The sequence below is a fragment of the Procambarus clarkii genome, chromosome 6 (genome assembly GCF_040958095.1).
Source record: "Procambarus clarkii isolate CNS0578487 chromosome 6, FALCON_Pclarkii_2.0, whole genome shotgun sequence".
Lineage (NCBI taxonomy): Eukaryota > Metazoa > Arthropoda > Malacostraca > Decapoda > Cambaridae > Procambarus > Procambarus clarkii.
Genome location: NC_091155.1, coordinates 28883219 through 28911166, shown reverse-complemented (window position 1 = coordinate 28911166; position 27948 = coordinate 28883219). Strand labels below are relative to the sequence as shown.

Below are 27948 nucleotides of genomic sequence, written 5' to 3'. Positions count from 1 at the left end.
AATATGGTTAAGAAATTATATAATAAAGCCATAGAAACTAAAACTTTAAGAAATTTTAATTATTCTCATATGCATTATATATTATCTATAATTTGTAATATCAACATTGTTGATATTAATGTACATATAAACTGATTTTTCATCTATAAAATTTCAATAAAAACTACAAAATCTTAGTTAACCTATATATACATCAAACCAAATCCAAAGCTCTTCCAATACAAAAATTATAAGTTAAGTTTATCTATTTCTTCATGTAGACTTAATCACAACCATTTTTGCCATTAAATACAGTCATTGGTGTATTTAATCTGTTCCATACAGTAAATGCCACAGTTCAATAATTCAAGAAATAACTCATTTAAAAATATATATTTATTTACAAAGAATATTGAAAAGCTAAAATATATATAAATACAGTATTACTATATTTAACCTAACAATTTATACAAAGCAATAATAGATAAATAAACTCAAGAATACATGTTTAATACAGTAGATACACGTGAAGATGTTACATTAGAAGAAATAAAATGATGGTAAGTCAGCACTATAATATAATACATACTAAGATTATACCAAGTTGCTACAGTATGAGAAGTAAAATATAAAGCAAGTATTGTAATATATCTGTACCATATTTTGTTGCTTCTAGGATGATACATAATTTCAAAGAAAGAAAAATCTTTAATTTAAAAATACTAATCATTTCTATTCATCTACAACAAAATTCTCATTCTCATTTCACTAAGTTGCCTTTACTGGTATATAATAGTGGAAATACTGTAACCTGAAAATACTTCTCGTCATCTGTCTGATAACTATAAGAGTGCTAGATGAGTCTGGGGGATTGGTTGTATCGGACACGAGACGATTCGACGTAGCTCGTTTTCTGTTTGTTAAAAGCGTATATATTGTTATGCAAGGTTGTATTAGTTTAGGTTAGGATGTATTGGGTTCAGTTGGGTAGGTTAGGTTGGTTTGGGTTGAGCTAGGTGAGGTTAAGCAAGTTTCAAAATCCGCTGGCGAATCGTCTTGTGACTTGTATCCACAGACTGAGCATTAGATAGATACCTTAATATACATGATCATTACTTATTTATTATTTATTTATACTAATTGTGTTGGCTTAAATTGGTGTCCTTATTAACTATGAACTGTAAAAATACATGTGTAAGACTATTATCAGTCTGAGTTCATAACACAATTTGAATTTTTTACCTACTATATATATTTTTAACTAAACTTTCCATATACGGTTTCCATATATATATATATATACTGTATATATACCTCCCAACCCTTCAGGAAAGTTTTGCATAGATGAAACATTCTACTATAAATACTAATGAAACGTTCCAGGCTTGGTGCCATTTTATAATTATTTATTAAAATAACAATAAAATATTAAATGCAGTTACTGTACTGTATATGAAAGTTAAGTCACATTGTTATTTTTTTATAAATCATGATACTGTATTCCAACATTTACCACTGAATACCAGTTAACTGTATAGAATTTGACATTTCTAAGTATGCTCCTGATATCTTTGTTCAACTTTAAATTGTGAGTTGTCAATTTAAAATACAGTACTGTATAATGATACAGCTTGAAGAAATTCATAAAAAATATGTAGCTAAGTATAATGAAATTACACATTCTGGGTGGCTCCCTCAGTGAGCAACTGACTTTCCTGCCCTGCTCTGAAAAGTTAACTGAATGCAATATTCATTATCAGACATACATACATCATTTTATTTGTATTGAAAAGTAAGAAAGAATTAATAATTAATTCTCTCAGGAATGTTGTAGGGCATCTCTAATGAAGACTTAGGACCTAGTGGCATTATTCATAAGGCATGGTATACAGGTTAGCTATTAACAAGATCAACAATATTTAAAGTCAATACTAATCTATTTTCTAGTTAGTAAGGCCAAGAACAACAGGAACCCATCTTGACACAGACAGAGGAAGCAGGTCGTGCTCTTAAGGAGAGCCAGAGTTGTTGGTTTGGAACATACATCTCTGCAGGGATATCATCATTGTCTGTACTTAATTTGACTTCCTTATCGTGTTTTCGTCCTGAAACACAAGTCACAACACAGTTAATTTTTTTACCTGTCCTGTTTAGAAATTTTCCTACTAAAAGTAAATCTTCCTTGTGGAAAGAGAAAAATTTTGTGAAAAATATATTTTCATTAATATTCTTTTAAAACCATGATACATGTACTTAAATCCCAAATTATGGTACCAAGGATAAGTATGATCATACGATGCAGCAACTATATTCTTGTAAACTGGAAAAACAAGAACTGCTGACAATCACAGTTAATTCATGAATGTATCAGTAGATGTTTGGAGTTAAATTGTACAGTATCTTCTAGAGGGAGACCCTATGTGGCGTCCTGAAGTTACCTTGCTAAGATTGCTTCATACTAAAAGATCACATCGGTCATAGACATTCTGTTTGGCCTATGAGGAACCAGAACCTGGTTCCCCCCACAAAAGTGCTTTGAGTGAGTGACAATCTGCCACCCCACTGGAAAAAAGCCTCCATAAAGTCGGTAAAGTTTGACAGACTTCGTTCACACAAAACGAAGTCTTGAAACTGCTAAACAGCTCCACAAATGATACACACAGAACAGGAGATTCACTCAAATTAGCTCAAAACTCATTAGCACTGATTACCACTGCCAGACAGGGCATCTTCAGCCTTCAGCAGGCTTCCCTGGTCAGTTCTGTTGCTGATGAGGCAGCTTCTGTATCTGTCTATAATATTCCAGTCTGTCAGTTGTGGCAATCCCCACCACTTCAAGGTAAGTGCCAGACATCCTTGGACTCTGTTGTCCTACAGGGGCTATTTGCTTTGAGTGTTCTGTATTTTAGTATTAGCTTCACCTGCTCGTTCTTGATTTGGCTTGTGGATTTGGCTCTTGTTGCAATTCAGGTTGCATGGGTTCAGGATTTTCTTTCCTGAGAGTTTGCTAATGCTTCCCTTGCATATCAGAGTTATCTTCTCTGGTGTGTTCAGGAGTTCATCCCTTGAAGGCCTGGCCACCAGGGTGGAAAGTCTCACCTTCGCTTACTGGTTCAATATCAGTGGATGCCTTGTTGGTTGACCCTGCTTCTTGGCATCCTGTTCTAAGGCTTCATATTTGTTCCAAAGCAGTAACAACTCAATAGGATCCACATCACACTGAAAGCTATGCTGCTCAAAACCAAAAGAGAAAAATATGAACACACAGAACCCTTGACAATCAGTACTAGGAAAGGCACCAGGTAATTCTAGAACAAAGCTGAAGTGACCAGCTTAAGTCAGAGACATGTAAATGACTGGGCAACACAGTATAAAGCTAACATTAAGGCATGGAACTCAGTGTGCATTGACAGGGTATTTATCTTAATCAGTCTCCGCACAGCTGGTTTTAGTGAAACGTGGACCACCAGGCATACAACTGAGGGCTGTCAGCTTCCCAGACTGTTGTGGTGCTGCCAATCTGGGTGTGGTTAGTGCAGCAACTAGTTACAAATAAACAGTTTGTAGAAGGATAATTGGTTTTCCTAATAGATCCAATTATCTCTTAAGAAAGGTTTTCGAGTGAATTGTTGTACGATTTTATCTGATTGTGAGCGGTTACTGGGTGGTTGATTGAGTTTGATACTTCACCTGAATCCCTTCTTTGTTGTGGCAAGACCACTGGAAAAGTTTCTTGTTATGGTGGGGAGATAAGTTGTTTAGAGTTTGGGGAGTATATTAAGACCTGTTTGACCATTCTTGCATTGGTTTGGGGAACAACTGATGGGCCCAGCTCAGAAAAAGACTACAATATGATTAGATACGACGGCATGAAGACTTTCTTAATATGGTTCACTTTATGGTTCCCATTGGGTAATAATGGATCAGAGATATGTGTATACACTTATTTCATAAAACAAGAGTACTGTACTATAGTCTAAATCTTGAGTAATATATGTAGTATTCTCACCTGCAATAATAGGACCCATAGGTGCTACCTGGTTTTGTGAGGTATATCCCACAACTAGTGGGGGTTGCCTCATGAGTAACCTAGCCACCCCCTCACACTCCCGCAGAACATCTACAGCCAACACTTGAGTACGAGCCTCTGGAGCTAGACCTGGATACTTCTGCAGCCACTCAGCTAGTGCATGAAAATCTGAAAACGTTTGTTAATGAACTTTTTAACTTTGAAAGATTTGATCGATGTTCTAAAACTGGTAATTTTTTATAGAGAAAAACAAAACAGCATTGAATGTAATGAAACGCCAGTTTTTGGGTAAAACCTGGAGGCTCCCCGGAGCTAACTAAGATGATATGAATGTATTAGACTCTGGCATCAGTCAATGCACATGGAAATCTAAGCCTACCGGGAACCATTAGCCAGAACCTGGCCCCCTCAGAGAGGCACAAGGAGCAATGGCCTATAGAAACTCCAATGTGGTTAGAAGCATTCTATGTCTGCCATCGACCGGGTCAGGAACCCAGAAAGGTAAGTGCCCCAAAACAAACCCCTATTCTGGTTAAAATATTGCTACTGAAAGCCAAACTAGTGAACAGAACTCTCCAAATGAAAATGAGCAAACGAGCACGATGTCACTATGTCACCACTCCGCTGTGTGCGCAACCCTTCTCCTCCCTAGGAGGGGAAAGGGGGGGGGCTAGACCCCTGCACCGGCTATCCACCCTGCAGTTCTAAGGCTGGATGTTAAAAGCCGCAGGAAAAAAACACCTACCGGAGAGAGGAAAGGATGCTGGGAAGCCTCCGGGTCTCACCCAGAAACTGGCATTTCATTACATTCAATGCTGGTTTTCTGAGGGGGGCCCCATTGGGAGCTATGTATCCAAAGACAAAACAAGAGGGACTTACCTGGGAGGCGGATGGCCCTCGCTCTTCAACGCGAAGTCGAGACAACTGGCCGCAACTGCCGACCCAATGCGACACAGACCCAACTAGGCCCAGGAACAGTGACACGGTAGCGATTGGTAAGGACCCTGTTCGAGATCCCAAAACTCCATGCCCGAATGTCAGTCCAAGACATGTTACCAAAGACGGCAGCCAGTGCAGCAAACTTACGAACGTCGTGTGCTGGCTGGACCAAATAACCCTGCGGACGACCTGGGAGACCCAAACCCTGGAACAGGGAAGAAGGGAAACCAAGTCAATACAAAGTGCATCCCCGGCCACCGAGGCTATGGCAAGCAGGTAACAGCGGAGAGCCGCAATCGGACACAACACATGATGCACCCAAGGACAACACCAAAAAGCAGTAGTCGCATTCTTTGCCAGAAAGAAGGAGATAGCTTCAAACGAACAAACCTACCTCCAGGACCAAAAGAGCAGAAATCCCTGCGCCGAAGGATAGCATCAAGCTCCTCGACCCGACCCCCAGTGGTCAATGCCAACAGGAAAAAGAATCCGGAACCGAAGGGGTGACCACAAACTGAGGAGGAGAGAAAAAGAAGAGCACCCAGCCCAACGACCAGGACGGCTCAGGCGGAGCATGAGTAGGCCGAAACAACACAGGTGAGGTGAAACAGCACACAAGACAGCTAGCGGAATGGTGCAGAATTAGCATCAAAACTGAATGCAAGCTGCAGCGGCTCTGCCATCACAACACGATACAAGGCGATATTATTCGGCATAAGATGATGGTCTTGGAATAACCACGAAGGGGAAGACAAGATAATCCTATTAGAGACAGAAGTAAATCTACGAAGGGATAAGAAATAACGGATCACCAAGAAACTTCATGCTGCTGCTGAGATGAAGCATGCAGGTGGGACACCATCAATGAAGTCACCTGCTCACCATACAAGTGGTGATAGACTTGAGTCAGAAAGATCAGACACGAAGACTTGAGGAGAAGATGGAACCAGCCACGTAATGGACTGGACCGATCTGCTAAAAGAGGCAGAGCTGTGGGAAGACCTTAGGGTTCAGATGCCGAGCAAGCAGTGCCTGAAACCAAGGTTGGGCCAGCCACCAAGGGGGCCAGGAGGACAACTCTCCCTTGGTAAGTTTCCAAACGAGATACGACCTGGAGCAACAGTGGAACCGAGGGAAAGAGGTACTGAACAGGTAACCCCACCTCGACCAGTTCTGCCTGAAGGCATCATCCCTGACGGCCTCGCGGTCGGAGAAGGGCGCCACATACAACGAGAGACACCTCGACCACGCCGACGCAAAGAGGACCACCTTTGGAGGCCTGTACATCCGGCAGAGCCAACTGAACGATTCGGCGTCGACCGTCCGTTCCGTGGACAGTGAAATGATCCGAGACAGGCCGTCCGCCAAGACGTTGGACACCCCCCAAATGTGAACTGCTAGGAGAGCCAAACCCCGAGAACTCAGCAGACGAGTCACCCGAAGTGACCAGTCCCAAAGAGCCAAGGACCGCATCAAACCCCCACAGTTCAGGCAATGAACCACAGGGAAGCAGTCCGAATGAAGCCGGATCGTCGATCCGTGAGCGACCCAAACCCTCTGAAGCAACATCCACACCGCTGCGAAGTCCCGCACCGTGCTGTGGGCCCGATGGAAGGACGGACCTCACCGCCCCCTGGTCAGCCTGGTCACTGGTCACAAAGCCCCAGCCAAGAGACGACACATCCGTGAACACATCGAGTGAGGGCTCAGGTAGGCGCCAAGGCACTGAACCCTGAAAAACCCGAAGAGGAAGCTGGTGATGCAGCAGCCGACACAAGGCCCCTGGAGGCCAAACTCAGAGATCCTGAGAGAAACGGAAGTGCCATCCCCGAAGGAACCAGTACAGCCAACAAAGCCAAACCCGACACAGCGGGTAGACCATCATAGTAAAGCTTAGGCTCCCGCATAAACTCTCGTGCAACCACTGCGTGACCCGGGAGCCCCCCAAAAACATGCAAAGGCAGGACTGCAGCCGAAGCAGAGCCTCTGGAGGGAGAGACAAGGAAGCAGTCTCGAATGTCTCCATCGCCACACCGGAAGGGGCATCTTCCGAAACCGCCCAAGTCTCAGCACCAATTAAACCCAGCCCCAACTCCGAAGCCCTCAGAGGCTTTGGAGCCGGAAGAAGGGGAAAGGACCAGGACGAACAACAGAAGGAGAAGGACAAGGGGGCATGGGGAAGGGGAAGTGGAAGGGGAAAGACAAAGTCAAAATGACTAACACCCCCAAGTCCAGGTCCCTATAACCAAAACGAGGCAGTCTCGGGGCATCTGGGATACCAACCAACCTAGCGTGCTGTAGCAACCTAAACCGAGCATGCAACAATGAAGCTGCCTGCACCTGAATATCATGATCAGTGGACTGGGTGTATTGGAGTACAAACAAGAAACAAAACTCACAGGACTCCAGGTCAAAGTTGTCACCGACCCAACAGGCAGCATGATGGAGGCACAACCGGTCAGTGTCACCCTGAGACAAGGGGGTAGAGCAACCTTCAAACTCGCAAAAAGCGAGAGGGGACCAGGAGTCGCATCCATTGGAGCAAAGAACCCCTGCGGGGTTTCCCAGGGCCCTCAGTCGCTTAATCTTGCTAAGGTAAACCCAGGCAGGGTACTGACAACTAGCGCCCAAAGTTACCAATCAAACTGCTAAATCTGAATCCCCAGGATGTGTACACTCACAGTACATATTTATGTACAGTGTACATATTTTGGTGGAGGACCACCAAAATATAAATGGGTGTGACCAAAACCAAGGGGACAGACTCCACACCAGCAAGAAAACAAAAAAAGAAAAACGCTGCAAGAGGACAACGTGCCAGGCGGAACAGAGCTGGCTGCTATAAGAGGTGAAAACTAGCGGCACAGTATCCTGCGCCCCAACCAGTGACGAACCTACCCCCTACCCAGAGGCAAACAGTGATGTATGAAACACCCCAGCTGACTCCAAGGGCAGTCAATCACCAAGCAGCAAACGACCTTGCAGAGGTAGACCCCAAGGTGACGTGTGGAAGGTGGTCCCAATCCCCAAGGGCAGTACTTACAGGGCACCTAAGGAAGAGGAACCTAGGCGCATGCAACCTGAATACTTGTGAAATAACTCCTGGCTCGAGCAGCACCGCTGAGACAGCACCACACCACAAGGTACAGACCTGGATAAACAGAAGCCAGAGGCACAACCTTTCCAGTTGTTCACATCAGCCACAAAACTGTAGGGTGGATAGCCAGTGCGGGATTCTAGCGCTCCCCCTTTCCCCTCCCAGGGAGGGAGATGTTGCGAAGACAGCGGCACGGTGACGTGGTGATGTCATGCTCGTTTGCACGTTTTCGTTTGGGGAGTTCTGTCCACTAGTTCGGCTTTCAGTAGCAATAATTTAACCAGAATAGGGGGTTTGTTTTGGGGTGCTTACCTTTCTGGGTGCCTATCCTGGTCGATGGCAGACATAGAATGTTTCCAACCACACAGGGGTTTCTATAGGCCATTGCTCCTCGTGCCTCTCTGAGGTCAGGTTCTGGCTCTGGTAGGCATAGAACTCCATGTGCATTGACTGATGCCAGGGTCCAATACATTCATATCTGCCCGATTAGCTCCGGGAAGGCAACGGGGCTCCTTCCAGAAATACGGGGTACAGTATTACAAACAGTTGTATACATTTGATTATCATCTGCAAACCTTTCAATAATTGTTGTGCACCCCAGAGTGAAAACTTTATCTTCTGAACCCTGATGTGTTCCAGCCAGGCATAACACACTACTTTTAGAACGGTGGCTCCGGCACGCCGTTGTAGCACCACACCAAGCTTGGATACAGCATCTAATACTGGTTCTAGCACAGCAGCTGTAGAAGATATTTGTAATAAGGATCTTGTAAAAGTACAGTACTCTAATATGATTTGAAAATAGGGGATAAAATCACTGGAGCAGTCCTGTTTATAACAGAAAAACATTCACAAATTACAGTACACTTTTATATGGAAAAATAGGTTAAAATACACTTCATTGTGATTACCATACAAATAAGTTAATCTTATTGGAAAAAATAGGAAGACTTACATGACCAAGAATTTTGTATATAAAAATTTTAAACAATACAGGTCAAATATAATCTCACTGACAGTGAACTTTAAACCAACACAATAAACAGTTTAGTTTTAGTTTAGTTCAATTATTATGCACCCCATACCCCTCCTGTGGATGGTAGTGGAAAGGGATACAGAGGCACATAATGGGGTCAGGGACTGAACCCCACAATTCATTTAGCTAAGCAAGCTACAATCTTGATGAGCTAGTTACAAAATTCAATGTACTGTACATCGTCACATCAACAATGAGTTCGAGAACAACGAAAAACGGAGTATAAAAAGAAAACGGATATTTTTTGCACGTTACCCAAACTGACCTGCAGTTTGAAAAATACAATAGATATTGGAAATATTACACTTGACTGCTATTTTTTAGCATAATTGAGGGTGATTGCACATATCTTAAGTTTTATATTAAGCATAACTTAAGACAGTGAGACAAACTGGCACCAGTGAGCAAGTGGAGGAGGGAAGATAGGTGACTTGGAATCAGAAAACAATGTTTTTTTTTTTTTGTTTTTTTTTTTTCAATTCAATGTAGCAATTCACATATTAGATTTGAGCCTACACCTGTTTAGGTTACAGTTACAGCACTGAAAATATACATGTTGGTAGCACAGTATTAATATGATCTTTTGATGCCTGTATTTTTGGGAGTGTTTACTCAAGTGGTGCATCCTGGGATTTAGCTTCCACCTGTCTGAGTTATCACAGCACCATTTGCACATGCTTCGACAGTACTTCATACAGTAACATCAATGAAATGGATAAATTGGGACCAGCTGTGATCTGACTCACAAAGGAGTTCAGTCCATCAGGCAATTTGCCCTTTTTCACATTAGCATTTAGTTTTCCTACCACAAACAGTATAACACACCTTTGGGCACATATACTCTATACAGGCAGAATGCAGTCACACAATACTGTAATAATGTATACAATGTGAAACAAACACTTTAAAAAGCTCCCATACTATGCTGCTGCATAAACCAATTAAGTATAAGCAGCCTCATTTGACTCCTCATGTTAGGATTTCTTGAATATTTTCACTATGAACTATTGCTACTGGCTTTCTCTCACTTGGAAATGACCTCAAACTCTTGAGTTTCTAATGTTTCGTATCAGAATCTGTACTCCAGTAGTGCCAATACCAAACTCCTCTGCCAGACACGTCACTCTCCAGCCTTGTCCACTTTTCTTAAATTAGCCTTTTTTAATTGCTAAATTACCTCCTCTTTTTCCTGTCTGGTTTACTCAAACAAGTACTGCTAGTAGATATCTTTTCAATTCACAAGTAACAAAATATCTAAAGAAGAATAGATAAAAACCTTTTCAAATGGTCTTGTTCTGTGGTCCAGGGGTAAGGAGCACAATGGAGATTACTGTATACCTCAATCCGCCACCAAAACAAAACTACATTAAAGAACATATCAGACCACTCGACACCCCTTCCAAATGAGTATTGAGATCACTAAGATTGCCAATTATTGTTCAGAAACTACATAACTAGCCATTACTCCCTACACTGACCACCTCTAGGTGACAGAAGTAGCTAAAACAACGGGGTTGGAGATGGTGGCAACACCCCCACTTTGGGCACAAAGCATCCAAGTGAAGACAAGAAGCAATGCTATTTCTCAGAAAGACCCCTTTGCTACTTCCCTGAGTCATCTCCCCATGGTGCAAGATTAGTAAATATAAAACCAACAGGGACATACCCGAGGAAGCAGCAGTAGGTAGAGAAGTCCTGAGGTGAGGTGGACTTGAAGTATCACTTTGATGACAACTGACCCAAGCCTAAACACATAGTGGGAATGTTGGAGGCTAAGGTCTGATTCAACCTCCAGTAATCCTTGATCCAGATCGCAGAACAAGTCATCGCAGAGAAGGTCGCAAGGTTGGCTTTTTCTGCAAATCATTCACACTGGGGTTACTTACCCCGACCAAGCTCTACAAGTTACTGCTATCATCTATGACACTCGGTGTAAGGGGTAGTTGCTAGTTATGTAGTTTCAGAATAATATTTGGTGGTCCAATGATTGGAGGAGATGCAAAGTGATTTAATGTGTTTTCTGGTAGGTTTCTGCTGGTGGCTCCCTGTTGCTACATCCTGGATACCCCAACCCAATTTGATTCACACTAGGCCCTTACAAGTCTTGAAAACTTTACAGAAGATCAGAGGCAAAAACCTGGTCCCCAAGGATTCAAAATCACTCCAACTTAAGGAAATAGCCACCAACAAGGTAGGGTGAACCAAAATAAAAAAAACAGCAAAGTAAAAGAAATAAAAACTCATGGTAGAGTTGGCTTCATTCTTGACTTGCAATGGGGATCCCCGGTTCAATTACCAGCAAGACAGAAATGGTTAGGTACATTTCCCTGCAAGTAATGCCTCTGTTCAGCTAACAGTAAATTGGTACCCAGGGGATAAGCAGCAACTGTTGTTGGGTTGAATCCTGGAGTAAGATTAGTAGTTTGGCATTGAGGGGACCTTGATACATGTCTAAACTACAATCAATCAATATACTGTATTATTTATATATATATATATATATATATATATATATATATATATATATATATATATATATATATATATATATATATATATATATATGTATATATGTATATATATATATATATATATATATATATGTGTATATATATATATGTCGTACCTAATAGCCAGAACGCACTTCTCAGCCTACTATTCAAGGCCCGATTTGCCTAATAAGCCAAGTTTTCATGAATTAATGTTTTTTTCGTCTACCTAACCTACCTAACCTAACCTAACCTAGCTTTTTTTGGCTACCTAACCTAACCTTACCTATAAATATAGGTTAGGTTAGGTTAGGTAGGGTTGGTTAGGTTCGGTCATATATCTACGTTAATTTTAGCTCCAATAAAAAAAAATTGACCTCATACATAGAGAAAAGGGTTGCTTTATCATTTCATAAGAAAAAAACTATAGTAAATATATTAATTCAGGAAAACTTGGCTTATTAGGCAAATCGGGCCTTGAATAGTAGGCTGAGAAGAGAGTTCTGGCTACTAGGTACGACATATATATATATATATATATATATATATATATATATATATATATATATATATATATATATATATATATATGTCGTACCTAATAGCCAGAACGCACTTCTCAGCCTACTATTCAAGGCCCGATTTGCCTAATAAGCCAAGTTTTCATGAATTAATGTTTTTTTCGTCTACCTAACCTACCTAACCTAACCTAACCTAGCTTTTTTTGGCTACCTAACCTAACCTTACCTATAAATATAGGTTAGGTTAGGTTAGGTAGGGTTGGTTAGGTTCGGTCATATATCTACGTTAATTTTAACTCCAATAAAAAAAAATTGACCTCATACATAGAGAAAAGGGTTGCTTTATCATTTCATAAGAAAACAATTATAGTAAATATATTATTTCAGGAAAACTTGGCTTATTAGGCAAATCGGGCCTTGAATAGTAGGCTGAGAAGTGAGTTCTGGCTACTAGGTACGACATATATATATATATATATATGTATATATATATGTCGTACCTAGTAGCCAGAACTCACTTCTCAGCCTACTATTCGAGGCCCGATTTGCCTAATAAGCCATGTTTTCCTGAATTAATATATTTACTATAATTTTTTTCTTATGAAATGATAAAGCTACCCTTTTCACTATGTATGAGGTCAATTTTTTTTATTGGAGTTAAAATTAACGTAGATATATGACCGAACCTAACCAACCCTACCTAACCTAACCTAACCTATATATATAGGTAAGGTTAGGTTAGGTAGGCAAAAAAAGTTAGGTTAGGTTAGGTTAGGTATGTTAGGTAGACGAAAAAACATTAATTCATGAAAACTTGGCTTATTAGGCAAATCGGGCCTTGCATAGTAGGCTGAGAAGTGAGTTCTGGCTACTAGGTACGACATATATATATATATATGTATATATGTATATATATATATATATATATATATATATATATATATATATATATATATATATATATATATATATATATATATATATATATATATATATATATATATATATTCTTTTTTTTTTTTATCTGAATTTACCTAAGGGCCACTAACACTCTAGTGACCTCAATGAGCACAGGAGGCTGGTGGCTTGCCAAAGGTCCCCCCATTTATACAGATGATTTCCTCCAACTGGATTTTAAAGTTTAACAAAGTTTTGGCATTTACGGCTTCACTGATTAGGCAGTTCCATGGGTTTATAACAAGATTGAGTCTGAAGGATGGCCAACAGTTGTCTAGGAAAAAGTTTGACGTACAAAAAAAGTCAGTGTTGAATGTAATGAAATGCCATTTTCTGGGTGAGACCCGGAGGCTCCCTGGAGCTATCCAGGCTGATACTGTATGTATATCACTAAACTTTGGCATCAGTCAGTGTGTATGGAGTTCTAGGGCCTACCGGGGACTACGAGCCTAAACCTGCCCCCCTCAGAGAGGCACAAGGAGCAATGTCCTATAGAAATTCACATGTGATTTGGAGCATTCTATATCTGCCATCAACCAGGATAGGCACCCAGAAAGCTAAGTGCCTCAAAACAAACCCCTATTCTGGTTAAAATAATGAAAATAGAGAAACGAGTGGACAGAACTCCCAAAACAAAAACGAGCAAACAAGCATGATGTCACACGAGCTGCAGTGCACGTCTGCACAGCTCCCCCCTCCCCGAGAGGGGTAAGGGGGAGCCCCAGACCCCTTGCGCCGGTGATCCAACCACCAGTTCTCAGGCTGATGTGATACTTTCTTGATCGTGTGGCTCCAACTCCGGTTTCTCTTGTTGTGCTGTGCCTTGTGTGCGGTACTGCTCGATCTTACGGTGGCGTGGCGTGTGAGCTGGGAGTAGTATTCTCAGATACTCAGGCTGCATGTGCTTAGGGTTACCTTCCCTGGGTGCCCTGTAAGTACCACCCTTGGGGCTTGGGGTTATCTTCCACAAGTTACCTTGGGGTCTATCTCTGTGGTCTTTTGCTGCTTGGTGATTGACCACCCAGTGTGTTTGAGGGTTTTCCTTCCTTGTTTACCTTGGAGTAAGTGGTAGTTTTTGCCTGTTGGGGCGCGGGGTACTGCGCAGCTAGTTTTCACCTATTACAGCAGCTGGTTCTGTTCCTTCTGGGTCCGTTATCCTCTTGCAGGGTTTTTCTTTTCATTTTTGTTTTGGCTTGGTAGGGAGGTCTGCATTTTGTTTTCCCTTGCCCCTGTTAGTTAGGGTTTGACCTCCTGTGTTCGGTGGTACCCCCTGCTTAGACCCCGTGAGTGGATACGTCCCGGAGGTTCAGCTTTAGAAGTTTGTTGGTAGACTTGGGTGCCAGTTAGCAGTACCCCACCTGGGCTTACCCCTAGTGATTCCAATCTAGGAGCCCTGGGAATCCCCACGGGGACACACAGGGTCCGATGGGTGCGACCCCTGGGTCTTCTCTCACTTTGTGCGAGTTTGAGGGTTGCTCTGTCCCCTTGTCTCAGGGCGACGCTCATTGTTTTTGCCTCTGTCATGCTGCCTGTTGGGTCAGTGACACCTTCGACCCAGAAGCCTAAGAGCACTGTTGCCTGTTTGTGACTCAGTTAACCCAATCTCATAATGACTTTATTCGGGTGAAGGCAGCTCAAGCATTGCATGCTCGGTATCGGTTGCTGCAACGTTCTCGGTTGATTGCTTCCCCGGATGCCCCGAGACTGCCCCGTTTTGTTTATAGGGACCCGGACTTGGGGGTGTTGGTCACTTCGGTCTTGGTTCAGTCCGCACCCCCTCGTTCTTCCCCTGCTGTTGTTCATTCTGTTCCCCCCCCCCCCTCCCCCACCCTTGCTTCCAGCTCCGAAGCATCTGAGGGCTTCGGCGTCAAAGCGAGGTTTAGAGGTTTCCGAGACTCAGGGCAGTTTCAGGGGTTGCCCCTTTCGAGGAGGTGACAGAGGCAGTCGAGCCCCTACCTCCAGCTGTGATGTCGGCGTCTGACCAGTGGGCCTCTTCTCTTCCCGCTTTTCCGGCTGCCCCAGTTTTTTCTGGTGAAGCCAGGGCTTTGGAGGAGGGCTCCCCCCGGAACCTGACGTGGAGGTTCCTGGGGTTGGGGAGGGGCTGACTTGGGGGCCATGCGCCCCATTGGACCCAGCCTGGGGCAGGGTCCAACCCTCTGTTTCAAACCCTCTGAGCAAGGTTTTCTGTTACAAGAAGTGGGGTTTTCTTTTCTCCCCTCTGTGTACGAGTCAGATTTGGGTTCAGCCCCTCCCCAAGTTCGATTTCGTATCTCTGCGGGTCCTTCGGTTCCGTTTTTCCGGAGGTTTTTCAGCCTCCCACATCTCACCTACTGATGAGCGGGCAACCATTGCGGCTTACCTCCTGCACGACCCGGACTGTGCTTCTATAATGTATCCGTCTTCTTTCATGTTTGGGTCTTTGTCTTCATACTGGGTCTGTTATGAGGTTCCGGAGTCGCCCTGGCTTGTGGACTGCCCGTTGTTGTCGTTGGTTGCCTGGAGTGCTTTCTGTCATTCCCACATGCTTGAGTGGTGCGAGGCATTGGCGGTGCTTCAGGTTTTCCTGGGGAGCGACCTTGAGCACCTTAATGAGTGCTTGTTCACTCCTGCCCTTCTGCAGGATGTGGGCGCAGTTCAGCTGTGCTGGTGGCCGAAGACTTGGGCGCTCGTTGCATGTTGGCTTTGGTCCTGCATTTCTTTTCCCTCCTGGAGCTGTCTTCAGATTGGCTTACAGAGGATGTTGAAATGCTTCGGGCCATTCCTGGGTCTGGTGCCTTGGTGTCGGCCTTTTGTTCCCTTGCTGTTTGTGGTGGAGTAGTTTCTGCAAGTAGCTGCTTCAAGCTGTCGTCCGATGTCCGACTTGTGGGGTTCTCCGGGGTTCCTGGGGTGGGGGGTCCTCCCGGCTGGGTCTTGCTAGGGTTTGGGGTTCCACTCATCGAGGTGGGCCACAGGTGCCAGGTTCAGGGCCAGCACCGCCTTCGTAGCCGTCTGCGTCAGGTCGGCGCAGTGATCGCTGTGTGTGCAGGTCAGGTTCTCGTTAGGGGTGTCGGCCCTTTTGCAGTTCATCCCATTGATGGGGCAATGGAGGGAGGGGGGAAGAGGCTTGCTCTGTTCACTCATGCCTGGTCTCACGATTTGTGGGTGTTTCAGGTCGTTTCCTGCGGCCTTTGGTGGCGTTGGGTGGCCCTTTCCCCTTCGGGGCAGATGGGGCAGGCCTCTTCTCCTGCTCTCTGTCGGGTCATCTCGGAGTGGGTGCACTTGGGCGTGGTTGTGGGAAAGGAGAGCTGTACAGATGTATGGCGCGGCTCGTGTGATGTCATGCTTGTTTGCTCGTTTTCGTTTGGGGAGTTCTGTCAACACGTTTCTCTATTTACATCGTTTTTACACCTATTTTTACGTCTCTATTTACATCCCAGAATAGGGATTTGTTTTGAGGCACTTACCTTTCTGGGTGCCTGTCGTTGGTCGATGGCAGATATAGAATGCTCCAAATCATATGTGCATTTCTATAGGACATTGCTCTTCATGCCTCTCTGAGGGGGGTCGGGTTCTGGCTTGTGGTCTCCGGTAGGCCTAGAACTCCCAACACACACACTGAAGCCAAAGTTTAGTGATACTGTATACATATCAGCCTGGATAGCTCCGGGGAGTAGAAGGGGCTCCCCCCAGAAAATATGCATGTGAGACTATAAAATATGTGAACAAACATAAGCATAGGGCTGCAGGACAGGCCAAAAGAACAGCCAAAACTTATCTGAAAAAAAATTGGGACCATAAAGGGTGGTGGAAACAAGATGAACATGTGCTGGGATCATACCAGGCGCATCATTGATTGGCATCATCGGCTGGACTTTGAGCTGCTGGGCCCACCATCTGGTGGTAGGGAGGTGTAATTAGCAGTTGTAACTAACTACTGTGGTTTGTGATGTCCAAGTTGCAAATAATTTTTGTTTCATATGTGCAGTTTGGAATGCTCTACCTCTGTTGATAGTATTTCCTCTTGGCCTGGTCAATCCGGTACTCCCAGATTTTCCATGTCTATATAACTAACTACTGTGCTAAGGAATAACACTACATTATTAACACATGATGAACATGTTACTGTGTGGTATACTTAACACAGATCAGTGAGTTTACTTTGCAACTGGTTGTAAACTGATTGAACAAATTTACAATGTAACTGAATTAAACTTTCCTTTCATGATATTAAGACAGAATATAAAACAAAAACGTTCAAATGTCATACCAATATATTCGTAGACATAAAAATGTGGTTCATGAGGAATACGGCCGATTCCGCGCCAGATTCGTGGTTTGGGCATAGAATTTTGTAACTGTGCCAGACTCACAGTTCGACAGACAGCACTAACAGCTTCTATTGACTCATCTTCATAGTCCTGAAGACAGAATAAATAATTACCTGAGTAAAACAAAGTTTAGGATGCAGGTTTTATATCACTATTTATCAATATAAAGCAATTAGACTGCCAAAGGATTTGCAGGTCTTAACATTATTATTATTATTATTAATTTATTTTGCATTTGACATCAAACATATTATAGGTTCAGTACAGTAGTAGAGTAGACTTGATTAGCCTTGGTCATACATGGGATCTTTACCATGAGAGTACAAGGGGGGTATGCTTTTTGCAATAGCAGGGAGTTTACCATTAACTACTGATGGTTGTTCAATTTGGTTGCATCATGACATCAACTGACTTTCTCCATTTCTTTTATAAATGACATAATTATTACATAATTACATTATTATAATTACATTATTAATTATTACATAATTACATATTCTGCCATGTTCCCCCCTTTTTTTAATTTTATTCCTTTTTTCAACACAATTTATACCTAATCCCAATTACTATTAAGTTTTAGCTAAGTGTTCCCCCCCCACACCTTGCCTGAAACGCTATGCGTATTAGTGGCTTTAGGTATTGTATGTACTAGCTCTATCTATAAATCCTACATTATGTTTATAAATTATCTATGTACTTTTCCTGAATAAAAATTTGGATTTGAATTGAATTTGAATAAATTATGCTAACCTTATAGTATATTGTTTGCTTGGATTACAATTTTATTATTGAAACAAAAAGCAAATGAATAGTATGAAATGCTCTTTTCTCATTCACTCACCAAGTAAGATTCCACCCAGGACAATGCATTCATACCAGATAATTATCAGCCTATGTTCAATGGTAATTAGCAACTTTTCAAATGGTCTTGCCATGTAGTTGGGGAGGGCAGGCAGGGGAAAAATGAATCCACCACCAAAGAGACTGCTTGATAAAAACAAAAGAGCAGAACCATATTAATGAGCGCCCCATTTGAGGGATACTGAAATCTCAAGGATAGCCAAACATCCTTTGCTAAATACTGTTTAGCTAACAATCCACTACACTGTTGGCAACGTCAACACCATGATGGAAATGGAGGAGCAGATAACCTTTCCCAGCATGACACCAAGCATCAGTGTAAGAGATAGACATTTTTATATTCCCCCACAATAGTGTTTCAAATGGTGACTGATACTAATCAATCCATTGTTTACTTATGTAAAAGATTTCTCCTAAATTTTGCTGTACAAGAGAAATGTAACGCTGGATCTTCCTACCTTCACGTTGTCAACCACTTTCTCGATCATCTTCACAAGGTTGTCACGAGACATGGCATACAGCAGGCGAGCCATGTCATCTGTTTTTATAAGGTTATCTCTTTCCTGGATCTGTAACGATATCAATAACCATATAAGAATGACTGCTGTATAAAAATCAAATTTGCTGTCCAAAAAGAACTAAAAGTTACTGTACTAAGTACAGGTACAGTACTAAATTAGATTTTTCTTTGCTATCCCAATAAGTTGTTCCCTAACTGAATGAGTCCATGGGATATAAGCAACTACTATGACCACATAAAATCTTTGAAACATCCATGCAGGGTCACATTGGTGCATGTGAGCCACGGGAATATACAGTCCAGGCAAGAATGACCTCCAGAAGGTTCATTCATAAAAAAAAACTCAAAGCTCTTTCAAGGCCTCCATGGCATCAATATTGATGGCCAATGGAGAATCTTTGCTAGCTACCAGTTAGCCACCTCCACTGATCACCAGGTGACAGCATCAAATTCACAACAATGCTCCATGATCAGACCCACCTCACATTTTTCACAAGTATCATGGTAATTGGCCCAGATGAGGACCAGATTTTTGTTGTTAGTTTCCAGTTGGGTTATGCTTTAATATGTATAATGTTTCATGTATGCATGGTATAATGAACCAGTCATTTGTGTGTCCCATGGATAGCTTTTACCAACCTTTTCTTATAATAGTGGGTATGTAATGTTTAGCTTTTAGTGGTATTAATCTAAATGTTTTGTTATTTAAATATCAGTTTATTTTAATTTGGTTAGTGTTAATTTGCATGTTTCATTTGTTAGTGTTTGAAGGTATGTTATGTATATATGAGACAATGTTTGTGTGTAAAGTAGATTTCCTGCACGCTTTTATGAGGGTAGCCTAACTTCTCTCCACTACCCTCAGAAGGAAGGTGGAGCAAGAAGTAGGTATTGGTGCAAGTGAGGTATCAACGTCACTGCCGAGGCATTGAGTCAGTATTTCATTGTCATCTGAGAAGAGTATGAACTCCTGTATGCTAAGCCACACAATCACTAAGCCCACATGAATTACCCAAACATTTGCTACAACCCTGGGCCACACATGGACTAACATAACAGCCCCTGTTGCTTTTGGTATAATCATTAACAAAACAACTTACGACTATCCTAACTTCTTCATAACAAACATAGATATAACACAATCAGATACTAGTAAATTAACCTTCAGACTACTGTGCACTGCAAAGCAGCAATAAGCAACCTCATAAATGCACTTCATAATGTAAACCGGGAATCTGAATTCAATAATACACATGACAAATTCAAAGTATAACCTACATCTTTCTCACCAAAACTTTAAACCTTTACAACATATACTGTCCTTGCCTCACCAAGCAAGTAACTGTCAAAAGATCAAAAGATTAAACAACCCCTGGCTCAAACATGGCATGCTTGAAGAAATTAACAAGTATGAAGAAATATGAAGAAAACAAAAGCTTGGCTTAGTTACAAAAGAACTATGGTAAGTGCCTTATTCAGAAAGATTCTCATCTGCACTCAAGGCTTAAATTAAACTTGGGCAATCAGCTATAAGTTTTGTCAACTTCTCCCCTCTCATGATTGACTTATTTAATGTATATGTAAGGTCATAGTTCTTCTCATACGTGTTAAAAGCTAATGCAATTTCAAAACACATTATAAAATTCCACTCACTCGCAGCATTTTCAGTTCTTGAATAGCTCTGGGTAGATCAGCTTGCGTTAGAAGGTAGTAAGGTGCTGTGTTCCAAGTGTGCAGGAGGTGAGTTGCACGAAGCTGCAACCAGCACAGCATTGAACTGACAGCTGCTCCAAGTCTAAGAAGCAACCCTACCTTTTGAATAGAATTCATTAACATTAGAGCAGAAATTGGTAAAAGTCAACATTCATTATCAAGCCAGCAATCAACTTTATACTGGTCCAGGATGGACCGAAACGTCGTTATCTCCTCATCTTCTGGTATGTGGTTTGGTCATCATATCTTCAGCCACGTTATTGTGACTCTTCGTCTGCTTTTATAAAGTACTGTATGTATGTACAGTAAAGGTATGTATACATCTGTGAACACACATTATATACATATTTTTTATTTTTTTTATTTATATGTACAAGAGTTGTTACATTCTCTTGTATAGCTACTAGTACGCGTAGCGTTTCGGGCAAGTCCTTAATCCTGTGTTCCCTGGAATCCGACCTCCGCGAAGAATCGTTTTTACAATTAAGTACCTATTTTACTATTGAGTTAAACAGAGGTTACAGTTAAGGATTTGCGCCCAGTAAATCCTCCCAAGCCAGGATACGAACCCAGGACAAAGCGCTCACGGAACGCCAGGCGAGCGTCTTACCACTATGCCAAGGAGATATAATAACATACATACTGTATATATAATGTAATAGCATAAATATAATTAACCAAGGCAGAAATACAATGAAAATTAAATTACATGAATGTACAGTGACTTCACTTGTCAGATTTTAGGGATGCAAGGTTAATGGTCAGTTACAAGACGGTGAAATAAAGGCTTAACACTGATGCAAGAGTATGTCAAAATTAAAAAAAATTTGCTTAGGCACTTTGGAAACCTGGGGCAACAACTATGCCTCATCACAAATAGAAGTGACTGATATTACCACATTATGACTGTGAATGTATAATGTTGTATTGACAGTCTGGCTAGTGGGTAAAAAAATGGAGTGCAGAATATTAATATACAATTTATAACAGTTTATTACTAAATGGTTATATACACAAATTTTGAACTAAAGTACATACAACTATAACAACAGAATGGCATAGCTATTTAAAAGTACAACATTGCGGTGTGCCTGACTAATGATAGTTAACAAAATGAATGGAAAAAAATAATTTATGGTGACTGGAGCACAGAAGAAAGTAGTCTCAGACAGCAATTGTAGCAGTGCAAGGGTTACTGACATGCTCAAGAGTCAAAGAACAATTGTTTTGACCATAATAAGCAAGTCAGTTTTTAGAATACAATTATTGCAGTCAAAAATTAAAAAATAAAATAAATGAGTTACCTCATCTCCCACCGGCCAGTCTTTGGGTTCCTTTTCAACTTCTGCTCGTTCTATTTCATTGATTTCCCAAACTAATAATTGAATGACATCTCCAATGCCATCACCTGTAAATATAGTTACCTGGTGCATTATCAAAATATTTTTCATATTTTTGTACATTACTTCAGTGTACTGTATTTACATAAATAGCGAGCTACATAATTCTTCCTTGAATAAAGTTTTGCAAAAATAAAGAGTACAGTACTGAACATAATGCTGGTAAACATCTTACCACCTACAGTAGAGAAATTTCCATCGGGTAACTTAAAAGGCAGAGGACAAGAGCGAGCATATGACCCAATACCACGCACTAGACCCCTGTCTACACATGAACTAGTGGCCAGGTGTCGGCACTCATCAACAATACCCTCACAACTTGCATAACAGGATTCAGGGATAAGGGCTGAAACAAATATAATGAAGAATACCATTAATACATCAGTGCTGCCAAACAAAATACAAAATGCTAAAAATATGCAACAAGCATCATATACTAAATCAGAACAGTCTGGAAGGTGTGCATCTGAAATATAACTTACATACCCTTATTACAGTACTGCTTGAAGACAGTGAGCGCTTGAAACAGCTTCAAAGAAGTGAGAAGAGCTGGGGGTGGGAAGGGTGGTGGTCTGGTGGGCGGAGGAATCCATAGCACCAGTTCTTCAACAAATTCTGATCCCTCGCCCCAGACTCTTTCCACATAATATGTTTCAATTCGTGTTCTGGCAGCTTTACTCAAGCGTTTCTCTCCAGATTTGCTTTGTTTGACCATTCCTTTGACTGAAAGATTATTAAAAATATTATTAAAATTAATTACATTTTGTTTAATTCTTTAAATATTTATTCCATATTTATCACTGTTGTATTATTTTATTTGTACAAATTTGCAAATGAATAATTCAAAGGAAAATATGTTAGAGCTACAACTTACCGAGAACTCCTGTTGTTTTTGTAAACTTCTCAACAAGTAAATTAAGTAGCTCGGAGTTAGTTTTGATAAGAGAATCAACTTTGGAACAACATACAGGACCTGTTACATCTCCAGCATCATTGGCTGGCAGGTAGTCTGTGCCAGGAAAATCTTCTCCAAATTCCATTCGTAAAGCTAGGTCTAACTTTTGCTGATTTATTTTATTTTCATCTTCTTCCTTAGCAATTGCTTCTTCAAATATATCACCAGTGATCAGCCCAAATTTTCCACTATATTGTACTGGTTTCCATGGTAAAAGTGTCCCATTTTCAGCTGATAATTTAAATTCTAACATTAAAGTATCTGCAATGCACTTAGTCACATGGGGTGCTCTTTCTCTACCTACAGTCTGAAGAATCTTGGATGCTGTCATCTGCTTTAAATAAGACAATGGAGGAACTAAAGTGTCTGGCATCATAGTTCTATACACTGTTTCACTGTCTTCCTCCTCATCCTCATCTTCATATTCATCCTCTTCTTTCTTTGGTAAAATATTTTTTAGCTTAATAAGTATTTCATTGTATGCTGCTATGACTTCAAAAATGCCAGCATCTGGCAACACTTTTGATCTTTCACTAAAATTTCCAGCTATAATTTTCAATTGAGCTTTTATCAGGCTTTCAACAGAAAAAAGTATAGTGTCTCGTTGTACTTCAACCTCATTATGTCTCTCCACCACCCTGGCAAACTGAATTTTGCAAAATTTGTTGCGAGACTTTAAGAGTTCTCTGTACTGTTCTTCCATCTCCAGAAAATTTGCTGCATAATCTCTAAGACCCAAAATAACTTTCTTAAATGCAGCTTCATGTCTAGCCAGCACCTTTGATTTTAAACCTGAGGTTTTCATACTGCCCTTGAGCTGTGCATGTTCAGCTCTCACTCCATGGTGTATCCTCCGCAGAGCTTTTACCAGTACTCGGGTCACTTTGTGGAAGTTGGCCCACTCTGCACGGAATTTTTTACATTCTGCATTCACATCTTCCATCATCTTCACTTGGCACTTTTACTTAAACCTGAAAGACATAAACTACACAGCACTTATACTTTGCCATATAACACCACTGTACTCCCAGAGCTTCAATCTTGAATAACCAACTCAGGTATGATATTACTCTTCCACCCCTCTATTACTGTATTCCTATTACTGATTGTTTAATATTAATTCTCATGCAGCATATCAATTATACCATCTAGTACTGTACTAAGTTTACTCTTCATATACTTTTAAGAACAAGCTTAAATGTTCTTCTTATTAATTTTATCATCTATAAATAATCTTCATATTCTAATTAATTGTAACTCACATTTCGTTATCATAAACTTTAATGTATTCCCCACTGTTAAGCATAAAATTAGGCTCCAGTATCTGCCAGTATCTTACAACTACTATATACTAATAAAATAATAACATTGTCACCATGATTGCATGGCCATATTTGCTATTTTTTAGGTTATTTTTTTAAAAACAGTATTACCCTAACCTTATTATGTAAACCTACCACTAATATCATTATCAATTTTAATCACATACTGTATATATCTATTAACCATAAGTCCAAGGTTATATTTCACTGTATAAACCCTTTCATTCCTGGAAAATTCCAGATATATTAATGACACATGTTAATAATTCTCAGTAATATCATGTGAGAGTATTTACATCTGTTTTAATATTTTACAGAAATGCTGAGCATATTCAGTGGCATTGTAAAGAAGTTAATTTCCTATTGTACACCTGCAAACTCTGAAATCTAACCAATTGCATGTTTTGTTACAACAGTGTAGCATGAAATTAAATGCCTCTTTCTGGGAGGCCCTCTGTAGCTTCCCTCAACTTATGGCACTGATGCTTATGGCAATATCTTCAGGTCCACATTCAACACACCAGGCTCCTATGATTATCTCTACTCACTGATTCTGTGAAGAAGATAATAATATTTGTGGAAACCTGCTCAACAAGGGTGAATCTAAATGGCATCTGGAATCACACCTGGGAAAAGAATTGGCTCAAACTAAGCAGGAGGATGAAACATATTCTCCAGAGAAAGAGGCCCTTTGCTTTGAGATCGTACATCATACTCCAGGATGGGTTCAATTGCAACCAAGGCCCTACCTTGGATACCACAGATGCCCTAGAGCCCTTGCACTTCACAGACAAGAGAGGAGGAACATGGTTGAACACCAGAGCCCGAAATATGGGTGCTAAGGTAAGACAGCATCAACTCAACCCATTCCCTAAAAATGAAAGAACCTAGTTATTAAGGATGGAATGTAGAAAATGTGAACCTTTGTACCCCCATAAAGTTCACATTTTGTACAGTTCATCCTCCTGTTTAGCTAGTACTTATAGTAACAATGAGGACCATCGTACATATATTGTACAAAAGGCAATTAGAAAGTAGAAATTGGTACTTATTTTTTTTTTTTGCAGGGATATTCCTACACGGGCCCTAAGCCTCTGGCTGGCCCACTAAGTGTTGCTTGTTTCTGTTTTACTTGGGCGGAGTATGAGTATTTATGACTCATATAAATCCCCTTGGGAATCTCCACAGAGCACAATTACAAACCCATTAAGATTTCAACTTAGATTCAACAGAGCAGAAGAAGTTGTTAAATACATATGACAAAATCTTACTGAAGCGACTTACTTGAGTGTTTGCTTCAGTAAGATTTTGCCATATGTGTTTAACAACTTCTTCTGCTCTGTTGAATTAAGTTGAAATCTTAATGGGTTTGTAACTGTGCACTGTGTTAGATAATGTTCCAGTGGTCTGTCAGGCATTTCTCCACAGTGCTGACATTTCCTCTCATCTTCCGGAACCTGTAAGCCTATTTCCCATGCACATGAGTATCCAAGCCTGATGCGATGTAAGTGTACTTCTGTTGCTCTACTGCTCCCTTTCATCAAACTAAGTAGTTCGTAGTTGGTTGAATTCTTGTACCAACCCACAGATCCTGATGTTGCAACTGCTGTGTTGTGGTCACTGTACATCTTTTGCATTGCTGTTTCTAATTACTTTCTTAATCTGTGATAGACTCTGTGGTATGTAAATTGTAAATGTCTACATTTCTTCTCTTAGTTGCAAGTTTTGCAGCTTTGTCTGCAATGTCATTTCCTATCATTCCCACATGACTTGGCATCCAGTTGATAAGTACCCGTCGGCCTTGTCGTTTGAGTGTTTGCATTAATAATGTGACATTTGTGATCAGATGTATGTTATCACATATGTGTTCTTGTTGCAAGGTTTCAATGGCAGTTCTCGAATCTGTATGTATGATAACATGTTGTCAGTGTTCAGCAAGAGCATGTTTCAAAGCCTTTTGAATGGCTAGCATCTCTGTTTGTAAAGTCGAACACCCATTTGAGAGTCTCCAACTATTTACAGAGTTTCCTACTTTAACTGCAGCTCCGGTTTCTTGTCCCTGGTGGTCTACTGATCCATCTGTGAAGGAAATGAAGCTGTCGGATGCCAAGTTTGCTTCTATATGCATCTGTGCAATGTTACGTAGCAGATGAGGATTTGTCTGGTTCTTTTTTCCTTTAAGAGCCATAATCTTAAAGTCTGCTGGTGGAGATTCCCAAGGGGATTGCATAACAAAAATTGGTACAATACTACAGTACGGTGACACCTTGATTTACGAATGCCCCTCTTTACAAACCTTTCAGAATTAATTGAAAAATTAACTCCAATTTCACCTGAGGATTGAGGATATGGTGGATACAGATATATGTCGCATTGACTTATTTGGATACAAGCCCATGTGGTGCTGTCTTATTTGCATGATCCCAAAATGATTTGAGCATGGTTAAACTCGTGGATAAGTTCATGGTTTACTTAAAATTTTTCTGACTAAATATGAAGGTAAGAAGAATAGAAGAAGATTTAGATGATAGCCAGACATGGTGAGTGAGTTTGAGTAAATTTATTTATTTATTTATTTTATTTATTTATAATACTTATTGTATTTATAATAAATAATAATTATTTTTATTTATAATAATTTATTTATTTATATGGCCAGGAGACTGAGAGGACATACATTGGTGACTGTTACATTGTTGCAAAGCCCCTAACATACATAGTGTTTCAGCCAGATCCTTAGGCTGAATTTATTGTGCTAACAATAAATGAATAATAGGCATATCGTAACAGAATTTGAATTCAAAATAATTCCAGGTACTACATTATAAAGTGATAGAATAGATTATACTGATGGATGGATGTAGTTTGTAAGGATGCTTTATGTCAATATCTGTCCCCAACAGGCAAAAGTCTCAGAATATTTTCCAGCAGTCCCTAGTGGAAAAGGAGCCAGATGTCCAACCAGCTTTGTGGCTTATGCAGGAATTCCACACTCCTTAGATTAGGGAAAGAAATGCACATTTTCAAGTGAGTTTGTTTTAGTTCTGTCATGAGAAGTGCTGTGAATTTGTCAATATGGTTCACTTTCCAAAAACTAGCATGTCATGCTACTACCATGCACAGCAACAGTTTATAAACAATAATGATCCCTCTTTGGCTATATATAGGATACTTCAATTCAAAATATTATATATGAATACGGTAAAATATTTATAGAATTCGACATGTGAAATACAACAACATAAGGGAAAATTTCCACATCTCTAATTTCCCTTTCCAACTAATCAAGATATTTTTGAATTTATGGTTGAGTTTCCATAAGTTAAATTACCTAGATTAGGTTAGGAGTAAATTAAAATGTGGTAATTTGTAAATACTGGGTAAAATAAGCTAAGGATTTTCTGTGCTAATATTTCAATCTCAACCCAAGAACATGAATTACACAATGACAGCTATTACCCAACACCTAAACTAAAACATCACTTATATAAACAAAATGTATCAATCTTACCTCTAGTTGCTAGGATACTTCAGTAAAAGTAATGGAGCAGTTTGTGGACTGGTGCTGGCAAATGTATGTCACCAGCGCTCTCGGGAAGCTGGCATCACAACTGTCAAGGTTTTGTGCGTTATTTGCGTTTTTCATCGTGAAATTCACGGACATGTTGGCAGTAGTACTCTTAAAATTGCCAACACTTCCATATCTGTAAAAAATAATGAACCCTACCGTTACATATCCAATATAAATATTTGGTCACATCCCTGAGCACACGAAAGGCGGCCAATGTTGTTTATGTTGACAGACCCCCGGTCGTCATGGCA

General features: G+C 40.6%; 1 protein-coding gene across 3 annotated transcripts; it reads right to left on the bottom strand.

Moving 5' to 3' along the window:
• Window positions 1-360: 360 nt before the first annotated feature.
• On the bottom strand, window positions 361-27948 carry LOC123753987 (uncharacterized). 3 transcript variants are annotated; one of them, XM_045736049.2, is made up of 11 exons: window positions 27638-27948; window positions 22724-23789; window positions 22336-22572; window positions 22025-22195; window positions 21754-21857; window positions 20390-20548; window positions 18675-18785; window positions 17295-17445; window positions 8621-8785; window positions 3989-4177; window positions 361-2084 (listed from the first exon to the last, which is right to left on the bottom strand). In XM_045736049.2, exons 2-11 carry the CDS (start codon window positions 23748-23750, stop codon window positions 1927-1929), a joined length of 2472 nt encoding a protein of 823 aa, XP_045592005.1. In that variant the 5' UTR covers window positions 23751-23789; window positions 27638-27948; the 3' UTR covers window positions 361-1926. The 3 variants fall into 3 exon arrangements, 2 of the variants coding, with proteins under 2 accessions (XP_045592005.1, XP_045592003.1); XM_045736047.2 differs by having other exon boundaries at window positions 22724-23775; XR_011223368.1 differs by lacking the exons at window positions 361-2084; window positions 3989-4177 and adding an exon at window positions 10748-10937 and having other exon boundaries at window positions 8662-8785; window positions 22724-23775.